Below are 13,703 nucleotides of genomic sequence, written 5' to 3'. Positions count from 1 at the left end.
TTTGCTGTTTTGCAATACAACACTTCAGATTGTTTTTGAAAAGATTAAAAGCTTATTCAACTTAAGGTTTAAGGTCAAAAGAATTTTTCAAACTTATTCATTTTGTTAAAGAAAATTTTATGGTTAAATGCTTTGATTATCTGTAAAACACAGTTTATATATTGTTAAATAAACAGGTTGTGTGAAGAGAAAGTTATATTAGTGGTTTCTCCCTTCTACGTTTTCCTTAACTGCAGTAAGTACCAAGTATAAGTGATGGTGTGGAGTGCCGTTTCTTTCCACTGCAGGACCCCTTTGGTTATCATCCGCGGCACCTTTAAGCACAGCGGTACATTGGCAACGCTCCATTTTTTTGCCCTTTCACGGCAAGCCATCCTGGGGTTACATTTTTGCAAGACAGTGCCCACTCGCACACGGCGATATTTTTCCCTGCTTTCCTCCGTGCTTTGGCAGCAAGGTCGCCGCTTATCTCCCTAACTGAGTATGTCTGGGGCATTATGAGCAGTGCCGTAAAACCAGCCCAGGATTTTGACGATCTAATGCACCGACTGGACAGAATACCCATCGGAAGGATATCCAGCATCTGTACCAATCGAAGACAAGACGAATAACTGCTTTCACGAGAATCAGAAGAGAACTAACGCGTTATTGATTTGCTCAATTTGTGAAGTTCTTTTTCCTGAATTAACCATCCAATTTTTATAATATTGTAATCATTTGCTTGTCTAGACACGTACGTCACATCTACTGGTTTTTCTTCCCATTCGGATAATTCCTTCGTAGCGCGTCTTGTTTAATTCCTCTAGGAAGCAGGGGCTTGCAGAAAACTTGTTCGACCAGTTTTTCGATGTTGTTCATCAGTCTCGAATCCTTTCCAGGTTGGATGGATGGAGGAGATAAAGGAGATCCAACAGAGAGCGGTACATTTCGTCACGAGATCGTGTAGTAAGCGCTTGACCCTTACAGAGATGCTCAATAGAATCCGGTGGGGACGCTACAAGAGAGGTTTGCTGTACGTTGGAAAAAGTGTAGGGCGATGTATTACCTCTTCCCTCGTACATTTCGCAAAATTTCCACTACGAGTAAATCAGAGATATTATAGTTTACCAATATTATTCCCTTGTATCATTCGCGAATTGAACAGTGAAGAGGATGGGGCGGGGAAGTTGTGCCACCTGAATTATCCTTCGCCACACACGAGAATATAAATGTAGATGATCCAACTTCGAGTTACTGTCCTTCTTAGTGCCTGGAGCAAGAAAGATGCTCTTTTGCACAAGGTATCGTAGCTTCTGGAAGAAACAAATGGTGTAAGGAGGCACTAGTAGTTGATACGGGAGCCTAGAGATGTGATTGTTGTGATGTTCCAAGGACAAAAATAGAAGAACAACGAACACTCTACAGCTGGACACATTTTACATGGCTTAAACAAGTTACCCGATATTCTTCAAGGCCTGAAATTACCGAAACTGGACTGATACTGGAAAATAGGAAGAAGAAAGTTTAACGTCCTCCTGAGCCAACATCTTTGAGGACGGACCACAGTTTCTGGAGTGTCCCTTATTACAGCATTCGCCTTGAGGAATTTTGGAAAACTGTTGACGACCTAAACCAAGTAGCAGGACAGAGATTTGAAAACAGCTTCTCCAGAGAGTTAGTCTGTGCATCACCTCATTCGGTATAGTGGATCGAATGAGAAGGAAGGAAGAAAGGAATGAGGACTAGAGTCTGAAGTCCCGTGGACAACGAGGTCATTAGAGACGGACCACAAGCTTGGAACAATGAAAGATGAGGAAGGAAATCTTTCGTGTCCTGTTCAGATGAACAGTCCCAAAATTAGCCGTAAGCTATTTAGGGAAACCACGGAAAATCTAATTATCGTTGGCCGGAAGGAGATTCCAACCGTCATCTTCCCGAAAGCGAGTTCAGTGTGCTAACCACTGCGCCACCTCGCTTGGTCGAATCCTTGGTCGAATCAAAAGAAAATAAATTATACTGTGCCAAAATGACCGATGAATTGTGTTGATTATTTACCACCTGCCTAGAACACCGACTCGTTTAGGCTATTCTTATTTTATTGTGTGGTAAAGAGACTGTTCATCAAAGAGACAACTTCACGAGCAGGCTCCTGCTGTCCATAGTTAAAATGTAATTAAGGAAAGAGGAAACTTTCAGTTTATATCCCGTCATCGACTAGTTCATTAGAGAGGAAGCTAAGATGGGCGAAGGATATGAAGGAAAATTGATAGCGTTATTTTCAGAGCAATCACCCCGGCAGTTGTATTAAGCGAGTTATGGAAAGAACGGAAAATTTGCACCAAGATCGCTGGAAGAGTATTTTAATCACTATCCTCCCAAATGCGAGTAACCTGTAATTAACTGTAAGAGGCTCTGCGGCATGTTGCTTATGTGACGAACGCGTAGAGCGAATGTTAGGAAGGACCGCTCTTGAGGGTAACTGAGTGAGGAGAGCCGTAACTTCAGTGGAAGACGATACGGCTTTCCATGCAACAGATATACGTTATTTAAAACCATACTTGTATTTCATCATTCATAAGTCTTGATACGGCCAACAGTTAAACAAAACTCAAATATTCATTGAAGAGTGGCTTGATGGAAAAGTGGGTTAGCCGCTAACTATAAATCCAGATACCCGCTGTTCAATCCTTACTATACCCTATTATTTTTACTGCATTCTATTTATTTTTTCGCCTTTAGCAGCGATTTATTAATAGAAAATAAGTTAGGCTGCTCCATTGTTCAGAACCGAATTTAAACATTGAGATCTTCCAATACCCTTCGGTCTTATGAGGCTTTCCCTTTTTTTACCTTGCGCTTCAGAAAGCGATAGAAATTTCTCTACAAGAAAATTGTCTGTTTCTTTTTCAGGTTTCTCTAATTCCCTTGGCCATCAACTACCTGTACGCAGAAAGCGTTACTGCAGACAGTTTATATTGGCCATTCTGGGTTGCATATCTCTAAAAATTGACAGACTGAATCAATGTGTGAACGACTTTGCTTATAAATCTGTGTTCCTCCGATGGCATGAGATTCTACAGTTGAGAAATTGCCGTTCAGGTGGCGAAACTTGCCTCATAGTAACCAACAGTACTTCGCGATAGGTTGAAAAATAACCACAGATGTGAACATTTGGTAGTCAGAAGAGAGATCGGCGTTCCAAAGCGTTGCAAAAATGACGAGTCGAGTAAAAATCAGGAGTCCGAACGATTCAGTCCTCGCACGTATGTTATCATCTAGAAATTAACAACTCCAAGATCTTGAAGTATAAACTGCTGATCTATCACGTTGAGAAACGCGGCGTTCATTCCCGAACTGGGCTTCTTTGTTGGGGAACGAGGAAAGTATACAAATGTGGTTGCCATGTGAAGTTATACGTTTTCCGCGTAGGAACTATTATAGAACTTCGGTGGCTCAAATGGCTCTGAGCACTAAGGGACTTAACAGCTATGGTCATCAGTCCCCTAGAACTTAGAACTACTTAAACCTAACTAACCGAAGGACGTCACACACATCCATGCCCGAGGCAGGATTCGAAACTGCGACCGTAGTGGTCGCGCGGCTCCAGACTGTAGCGCCTAGAACCGCTCGGTCACCCGGCCGGCTAAAGCGTCTCCTTTCCTAATCTAATGCCCGCAGCATCACCCGATTTAATTCGACTACATTTCAATATCCTCGTTTTGCTTTTGTTGATGTTCATCTGATATCCTCCTTTCAATACACTGTCCATTCTGTTCAGCTGCTCTTCCAGGTCCTTTGCTGTATCTGACAGAATTACAATGTCATCGGCGATCCTCAAAGTTTTTAATTCTTCTCCATGGATTTTAATTCCTACTCCGAATTTTTCTTTTGTTTCCTTTACTGCTTGCTCAATATACAGATTGAATAACATCGGGGATAGGCTAAAACCCTGTCTCATTCCCTTCCCAACCACTGCTTCCCTTTCATGCCCCTCGACTCTTATAACTGCCATCTGGTTTTTGTACAAATTGTTAATAGCCTTTCGCTCCCTGTATTTTACCCCTGCCACCTCAGAATTTGAAAGAGAGTATTCCAGTCAACATTGTCAAAAGATTTCTCTAAGTCTACAAATGCTAGAAACGTATGTTTGCCTTTCCTTAATCTACTTTCTAAGATAAGTCGTAGGGTCAGTATTGCCTCACGTGTTCCAACATTTCTACGGAATCCAAACTGATCTTCCCCGAGAACGGCTTCTACCAGTTTTTCCATTAGTCTGTAAATAATTCGTGTTAATATTTTGCAGCCGTGGCTTATTAAAATGATAGTTCATTAATTTTCACATCTGTCAACACCTGCTTTCTTTGGGATTGGAATTATTACATTCTTCTTAAAGTCTGAGGGTATTTCGCCTGTCTCATACATCTTGCTCACCAGATGGTAGAGTTTTGTCAGGACTGGCTCTCCCAAGGCCGTCAGTAGTTCCAATGGAATGTTGTCTACTCCGGGGGCCTTGTTTCGACTCAGGTCTTTCAGTGCTCTGTCAAATTCTTCACGCAGTATCATATCTCCCATTTCATCTTCATCTACATACTCTTCCATTTCCATAATATTGTCCTCAAGTACATCGCCCTTGTATAGACCCTCAATATACTCCTTCCACCTTTCTGCTTTCCATTCTTTACTTAGAACTGGGTTTCCATCAGAGCTCTTGATATTCATGCAAGTGGTTCTCTTTTCTCCAAAGGTCTCTTTGATTTTCCTGTAGGCAGTATCTATCTTACGCCTAATGATATGCACGTCTACATCCTTACATTTGTCCTCTAGCCATCCCTGCTTAGCCATTTTGCCCTTCCTGTCGATCTCATTTTTGAGACATATGTATTCCTTTTTGCCTGCTTCATTTACTGCATTCTACAGATACGTTTACAAAAAATATAAAGCTTCCAAAGTACTTTCTATTCTTGGTATTTCTACCGCTCGTGTAACCCTCGTACTTACATAATATGTGTTTAATTTATTACGAGCTACATGGTACCTACAGAGTTTTTTTTTAACACCTTAACTTACTGCAGAAAGGTCGTAATGATCGTCGTGAGAAGAAACTGTAATAGTGAACAGATAGGATCTGCTTTGTACTTTCTGATAACGATGATCATGCTGTAGGCGCTATTGGCCATTAAAATTGTTACACTATGAATATGACAAGCAACAAACGTCAAATTGGCGTGAAGAGTACCACATGCTTGGATATGCACGTGATCAGCGTTTCAGTTCAATAACACATGGAGTAACGCCATTTACAGTCTGTATACAGGGAGATTTTTTTCCACCGTGTACAAACTCTAGGGATTGATCGATGAGAGAACACTCAACAGAAAAGATCTCATGAACTTGTGTCCGGAAATGCATGGTTTCCATGCTAGAGACCATTTATTCAGTAATACTTTGTTCCAGAGACTACGGTCTAATACGCGCTGTACCACGCAGCCACAGTTACATCATGCATTGTTTCCTCCTGGAGAGTGGTCCTGCTCCTCATACGTCGTGCCCAGCGCCGTCGCCTGCTATAGTAAAAGGCAATGTTGAGTCCGATTCACTTTTCTTGCTGACTCACCTTATATTGCATATGATACAGCGTTGCACACACACTGGTTCCCTATTCGAATCGAGAACTTGCTGACATCGTGTTTACTTTCGGAAAGGCAAATAGCAACGGGCGGTGGGCAGCAAGATTGTATCAGGAGACCTATCCCCGCCGACAACAATCACAGCATTCAATATTTGCAACAGTGTTTTGCCGTTTGTTTGCACCAGACTTGGAGGAAAATGTGATAACCATTGTACCAGCCAGTTGGCCCGCCAATAAAGGGTAAGCCAGACTACCGTGTAGAACATTCTCCACGACACTTGTTACTTCCCTTATAGCTTACAGCGTTTGCAGGGCTTACTAGCGACAGATTTTTCACATCGGGAGCAGTTTCTTCACTGGTTTCTTCAGTAGGCAGCCACTATTCCGGGATTTGTGTCATCCATCCCATTCACAGATGAGACCATCTTTACGCGAAGTGATATCTTCTATTTTCTTAACAGTCATCTGTAGGATAGTATATAGAATCCAAATGGTATGGTGACAGTGAATCATCAGCATCAGTACAGCCGGAATGCGTGGGCCGTATTTTAATCACTATCCGTATTTTGGGACCAGTCTTGTCGCCTAACAGGACGGAACAATCGGCATTTCTTGCGGGTGACTTTGCCTCCCCTGCTGGAAGAAGGGTTATGTGGCTGCTACATGATGGTGCTCCAGCCCACTCTCCCGTTATCGTCAGGACGCATCTCAATTGTACCCTCCCTGATCGATGGATCGGACGAGGGAGTTCAGTTGGATGGCCTGCTCGTACACCGGATCTAAACCCGTGCGATTTCTGGTTATGGGGGCATCTCGAAAGTATAGTGTATGCAGAGCCTATTCCAGATGTGGAGACACTGGGGCAGTGTAGTCGTGCTGCCTTTGACACTGTTGGGGTGCAGCACGGCCGATGTGAACCTGTGAGACAAAGCATGCTACGGCGCGAACACGCATGCGTTGAGGCATATGGAAACCACTTTCAACACATGCTGTGGCTGCATGGTACAGCGCGTATTAGACCGCAATCTCTGTAACAGTGTATGATTGAATAAGTGGTCTCTAGCATGAAACCATGCATTTACGGACATAAGTTTATTAGAGCTTCTTTCCATAACCTCTCCTCGAACAGTCCTTAAGAGTTTGTACGCGGCGGAAGAAATCACCCTGTGTAAGGAAAGGTTACGCAGAGAGTTTTTAATTCAGAAATCATATTGCAATGTTGTTTGTTTGTGAGAAGATCATGTTATGTCTCGTGTAGGTAGGTGAAACGCGTACAAGCGCATGCTGGAATACGACAGCGGTAGGATCGAGACTAATCGAGATGCGATCTACCGTCCCAGGATGTTACTGCTTGTGATTAGCGCCCGAAACGACATTGTTCGCTCGATCGTGGAGAATCGTACAGCGGCGTCACATACCTCGAGAGGGAAAATGGGTTTGTTTGCAGCAATATAATTATCCAGACAGTGAGACGACGTGTGGGGCGCAGCACAGAGACCGCTGCTCAGACTTGCGGCAGTACAGAGAGCCGTCACGACAGTTGTGCGCCAGACGGTAACTCTGGACACACGAGTGGCAGCACGTCGTATTTCCAGACGAGTCCCGATTCGACGTACAGCGATCACCATGGACGTGTCCGCGAGCGGAGTCTCCGAGGAGAACGAAGTGTTACCAGATGCATATGGTATTCGTCGTCATACTGCCCCATCATCTGGCGTCACACTATGGGGTGCAAAACATGACCACCTTTGGTTCGCAAGGCGGCCCATTTGGACGGCATCCGTTACATATCCGACGTGGTAAGGATGGGGTTGTACACCATTTTAGAGGTCTCCGTAATGTTTTATTTGTACAAGGTAACTCAAGGCCGCATGGGGTCCGTGTTGTTCTGATATACGTAAATACAGAGCGTGTTCGATCGTTCACCACACAAGCACGTTCTACAGGTCTCACTCACTGGAAACATCTGGCAGTGGGTTGCCGAGATTGGGACGCCACTACTTGCCAACTGCTATGTGTGATGAGTGTGGCCAACTGCTATGTTTGATGAGTGTGGCGTAGAGGTGAAGCAGCGCAGAATGACGTATCCATGTGTGGCGAGCTTGCTGCTCAGTTCGACTCGACGACCAGCCAGGTTTGAACCACTGTTAGTGCTAGAGGTGGCAACTCTGTGTGGGGGTGAGTGTTGTACCTGGAGGATAGTGTACCTAGGAACACGTGATGTTTGCCAACTTTTTCATCTCACAGTAGCACTTACAACCTACGTCCACAATTATTTTCTCGATGTATTTCAATCTCTGTCTTCCCCTACAGTTTACTCTTGGGAGCTCCGAAGAATACCATGGAAGTTATTCCCTGAAGTCTTAACAGATGTCCTATCATCCTGTCCCTTCTTCTTGTCAGTGTTTTCCACACATTCCGTTCCTCGCCAATTCTGCGGAGAACCTCCTCATTCCTAATCAGTACACCTAATATTCAACATTCTTTTGTATCACCATTTCTCAAATGCTTCGTTCTTCTGTTCCCGTTTTTCCACAGTCCATGTTTCACTACCATACAATGCTGTGCTCCAGACCTACATTCTCAGAAATTTCTTCTTCTAATTAAGACCTATTTTGATACTAGTAGACCAGGGCTTCCCAAGCTTTTCAGCTGGCGGACCCCTTCTTCAGTCGAAAGTCCATGGCGGACCCCTAGTCAGTCAAGAGCACAGTAACTTTAAATTTCAGAGCGAAACCCATGGGAACTGAAAGCTTCTTAACGCAAGTGCCATGTTCCCAATTACCCCCCCTCCCCCCCCCCCGAAGTATCAATAGTCTTTCGTTTAGAGATGAATGAAAACAACTTGAAATTAACGATCCAATGTCAATTCCCACTGTATATAGACACTTACTAGTGGATTTACTCCCTTCGTTCATCACACTATAGCCTGATTAAAATTACTTGGTAATTGACATTTCACACGTTGGAGCTGCCTTCCTACAAGAGCAATCAACGTCATGTCGAAACTCTTCGCTGTTGACAAACTGCCGCTTGTGGTCTGTTCACTTCCACTGTTTGGCTACTGTTGTGTAAGGAGCATGCACATTTCGTAACAGTCGTGTGTGTGGAAAAATGTTCAAATGTATGTAAAGTCTATGGGACTTAACTGCTGAGGTCATCAGTCCCTAGTCTTACACACTATTAAGTAAGTTTAACTTCCACTAAGGACAACACACACACACACACACACACACACTAACACGAGGGAGGACTTTAGCCTCCGGCGGGAGCGGCTGCGCAATCCACGACGATATGGCGCCTTAGACTGTGCGGCCATTCCGCGCAGCTGTGAAGAAAAGATCAGACCCATGATTCGGGATACAAACACATCACGAAAGAAAAGAGGCCAAGGAATTGCCTTTAAAGGACTATTGTGACATCTGTTGTTCAATGTGTGTGAATACATTCACCGAGTTTACATGCGTTTTCAAAACCGGATTTCGTAAGCCGATGTCCCAGTTCCGCTTTTGGTTGGTCAGGTAACACTTCAAAATCGATTCTGGAAATTTCCTTTTATAAAGCCGTTTTCCAGTTCCACAATCGATTTTCATGCCCATGTAAACATCTCGGAAAGTCTAGTTATTTTTACGTCTTCGCGTATCTACTGAATGGCAGCTGTCAGTCCATAGCCGGCAGTTAGCAGGAACCGCATAGGCTGCTTGGGAATAAGACCTGAAGTAAAAGTACACATGTTTTTCACACGAAAAAAAAGTGATGAATTTTTTTCCCACATTTTTATTCAATAATTTTACTCATTATTTTACACGATGTGGTGAAAGGTGGCCGCGGACCCCTAGAAAGAGCCGGCCACAGGTTGGGAAGCCCTGTAGTAGACTTCTCTTGGCCAGGAATGCCGCTTTTGCCACTGCTAGTCTGTTTTTTTATGTCCTCCTTGCTTCGCCCATCATTGGTTATTTTGCTGCCTAGGTAGCAGAATTCTCTGACTTGATCTACTTCACGACAATCAGTCTTAATATTAAGTTTCTCACTGTTCTCAATTCTGTCACTTCTCATTACCTTCGTATTTCTTCGATTTACTCTCAGTCCAAATCCTGTACTCATTACACTCTCCATTTCATTCAACTCATCCTGTAATTCTTCACTTGCACTGAGGACAACAATGTCATCGGCTAATTTTAACACTGATATACTTCCGCATTGAATTTAATCTTTTATTTCTATGATTGCTTCTGCGACGTATAGACTGAACAACAGAGGTGAAAAACTACATACCGTCTTATACCAGCCGGCCGGTGTGGCCGAGCGGTTCTAGGCGCTTCAATCTGGAACCGCGCGACCGCTACCATTTTTAACTTGTAACTGATTTTTGATGATACTACTTCTTAATTTGACCTCACTTGCAGATTATTGGTATGTGGTAGTTAATGAAATGACTTACATCTATTAAAAATAGCATCGACAAAATTTTCTCGATTGAAACATTTTAAAATTTGAATAGAATATTTGTTCCTTGGTAGATGGTCTCGGAATAGTGTTTCACCTATGAAAAAAAACTTGTTTGTTTTGGTGTAATACACTATAATATAAACAAAAAAAAAGACGTATAACGAAGGAGCTTTGTAAACTGGTCACAAATTGATATTCATACAGGTATCGACGGAAAATGCAATTCTATAATCTCTGGAAGCCGGTAGATGAATGTGTGACGCACCAGCGTAATTTCGCTGCACAGTTGACAATGATAGTAAACACGGGACATGTCGATACCAGGCAATAAAGTCTTTGCGAATTTCATTCCGTGTGGTCCTTTGGACAGTTACTATGATTCGCAATCAGGCACGTGAACAATAAACGCAAATGTCAGAATTTGAAACAGAACGTGAAGTTGAACTCAAAGAGGCCCGATAGAATAATCGGCGAATCGCTCGACATTTGAACAGAGCGATGCCAATATTCAACGATATTGGCGGAAAGGGCGGAGCACAGCGTCAAGAAGGAAGCCGCCGACTTAGAAAGACGACAGAACAAGAAAAAAAAAAAATGGTTCAGATTGCTCTGAGCACTATGAGACTTAACAGCTATGGTCATCAGTCCCCTAGAACTCAGAACTACTTAAACCTAACTAACCTAAGGACATCACACAACGCCCAGACAGAACAAGAGGACCGAACAATCGTGACAAAAGCACTCATCATTATCATCGACCCGACGTGCTTAAGTGGCCACAAGGACCAATAGTAGCCGGCACATAGAAAGGGGACCGAGCTCATGGCGTCCCTCGCGCCGGTTACTTTGACTTTTGCACCTCAAGAAGCCCGGTCGCAGTAGAGTAGGGCACATTCGGCATGTAATATTACTGGAGTAGAATTGTCTTCAGAGAGGAGTCCCGCTTCGAAATAAACCCAGATGACCAGTGAAGACGTGTCTGGAGAAGCCCCGTACAGCGCTGGGACACAAACCTGACTGTCATTCGGCATACGGCCTGACAATTAGGCAACTAGGACGGGATCTACATCTAGATCTACATTTATACTCCGCAAGCCACCCAACGGTGTGTGGCGGAGGGCACTTTAGGTGCCACTGTCATTACCCCCCTTTCCTGTTCCACTCGCGTATGGTTCGCGGGAAGAACGACTGCCGGAAAGCCTCCGTGCGCGCTCGAATCTCTCTAATTTTACATTCGTGATCTCCTCGGGAGGTATAAGTAGGGGGAAGCAATATATTCGATACCTCATCCAGAAACGCACCCTCTCGAAACCTGGACAGCAAGCTACACCGCGATGTAGAGCGCCTCTCTTGAAGAGTCTGCCACTTGAGTTTGCTAAACATCTCTGTAACGCTATCACGCTTACCAAATAACCCTGTGACGAAACGCGCCGCTCTTCTTTGGATCTTCTCTATCTCCTCTGTCAACCCGACCTGGTACCGATCCCACACTGATGAGCAATACTCAAGTGTTTTGTAAGTCACCTCCTTTGTTTATGGACTACATTTTCTAAGGACTCTCCCAATGAATCTCAACCTGGCACCCGCCTTCCCAACAATTAATTTTATATGATCATCCCACTTCAAATCGTTCCGTACGCATACTCCCAGATATTTTACAAAAGTAACTGCTACCAGTGTTTATTCCGCTATCATATAACCATACAATAAAGGATCCTTCTTTCTATGTATTCGCAATACAGTACATTTGTCTATGTTAAGAGTCAGTTGCCAGTCCCTGCACCAAGTGCCTATCCGCTGCAGATCTTCCTGCATTTCGCTGCAATTTTCTAATGCTGCTACTTCTCTGTATACTACAGCATCATCCGCGAAAAGCCGCATGGAACTGCCGACACTATCTACTAGGTCATTTATATATATATTGTGAAAAGCAATGGTCCCATAACACTCCCCTGTGGTACGCCAGAGGTTATTTTGATGTCTGTAGACGTCTCTCTGGGGTGTCATTTCATTTCAAAGCAAGATCCCTTTCGTCGTTCAAATGGCTCTGAGCACTATGGGACTTAACATCAGAGGTCATCAGTCCCTAAGAACTTAGAACTACTTAAACCTAACTAACCTAAGGACATCAAACACATCCATGCCCGAGGCAGGATTCGAACCTGCGACCGTAGCGGTCACGCTGTTCCAGACTGAAGCGCCTAGAACCGCACGGCCACACCGGCCGGCCCTTTGGTCGTCATCTGCGGCACCCTTACGGGGCAGTGGTACGTCGACAATATTCTACGTCCAGATTTGTTGCTCTGCACGTCTTGCCTGCAGCAAGATAATGCCCGCTCGCACACGCTACTGCTTTTCTTCGTGCTTGCCAGTCCCAACCTTGGCCAGCTATTTACCCTGATTTCTCCTCACTTGAGAAGATTTGGAGCCTTACGAGAAGAGTCCTCCAACCAGCTATTAAATCCAAATTTCGACAATCTAATGCGCGAACTGGACAGAATTTGGCACAATATTCCTCAGGAGGACATCCAACAACTCAATCACTCAATCCCAAGCCAAATAACTGCTTGCAGAAGGGTCAGAGGTGGACCAACGAGTTATTGACTTGCTCAATTTGTGCAGCTCTTCCTCTTCAATAAATCATCCAGATTTCTGAAACTGTAATCATTTGTTCGTCTATACCTGTACATCACATCTACCGATTTCCGAGCCATTCGGGTAATTCCTTTGCGGTGCGTTATTTTTCTTTTTTTTCTCTTTTTTTTGTCTTACAGTCTCTTTGTAGTTTCAAGAAAATACTGCAACACACTTAACATGAATGTATCATTTCGGAATGGATTAAGAAAGCAAATTAAACTTCTATCACAGAGCTAACTAGAGACGGAAATCTGTAAAGTGTTCCACGGTACACACTCTCACCTGTTAAATTTAGCACTTAATCACAGTTTTAATCATGTATTATTCCTACTATAAGGATTCGTACAATAAGTAAAATTTCGTTGTTTATTATTCTTCTTGAAGTTGCAGTTTTAATGGTCAGCAACATACTTCACTTTTTGTAGATGCAAGTCGGTACTGGATATTACGATTGAAGTGTTTCGACCGACGCGCATATGTGAGTGATTAATTTGAGAACAAAGATATCTTGAGCATGAAACCATCTGACAGATCGAAATAGTAAGCCAGTTCTACAGCCGAACACCTTCCTTTGTTCTAATTTCTCAGTAGGTTTGATAACGTGCACACTATTTCCGAAAGAGAAGTAATCGTCGTTCTCATTCTACGTAGGCTTAGAGAATCAAGTTGCTGTGAGCACAGAGTTTGGCAGCATTCAGTACCACGGCGCTGACGACACGAGTGAGGTGGAGTACTCACCAGCCAGATGTTGGCGAGCTGCGAGATGAGCAGCGCGTACACGCCGGCAGAGGCGCCCTCGATGCAGAGGTCGGGCTCCAGCAGCGAGGTCCCCAGAGAGCCTGCAACACGGCGCTAGGTCAGCAGCGGCAGTGGCACTTGTCTAGGAACACTCACAGCTCCTCACCTAGATCTACACTACTGGCCATTAAAATTGCTACACCACGAAGATGACGTGCTACAGACGCGTAATTTAACCGACAGGAAGAAGATGCTGTGATATGCAAATGAT

General features: G+C 43.9%; 1 protein-coding gene across 1 annotated transcript in view; it reads right to left on the bottom strand.

Moving 5' to 3' along the window:
- The window catches only part of LOC126179985 (protein rhomboid-like), a gene marked incomplete at its 5' end in the record, with an annotated part of 199,265 nt that overhangs the window by 27,097 nt on the left and 158,465 nt on the right, over window positions 1-13,703 (bottom strand). The window contains one exon of the mRNA XM_049924661.1: window positions 13,433-13,533. Coding sequence (XP_049780618.1) covers window positions 13,433-13,533 — 101 coding nt within the window. The remainder of the gene's footprint in view (window positions 1-13,432; window positions 13,534-13,703) is intronic.

The sequence above is a fragment of the Schistocerca cancellata genome, chromosome 1, assembly GCF_023864275.1.
Source record: "Schistocerca cancellata isolate TAMUIC-IGC-003103 chromosome 1, iqSchCanc2.1, whole genome shotgun sequence".
Classification (NCBI taxonomy): Eukaryota; Metazoa; Arthropoda; class Insecta; order Orthoptera; family Acrididae; genus Schistocerca; species Schistocerca cancellata.
This window is presented reverse-complemented; position numbering and strand designations above follow the sequence as displayed.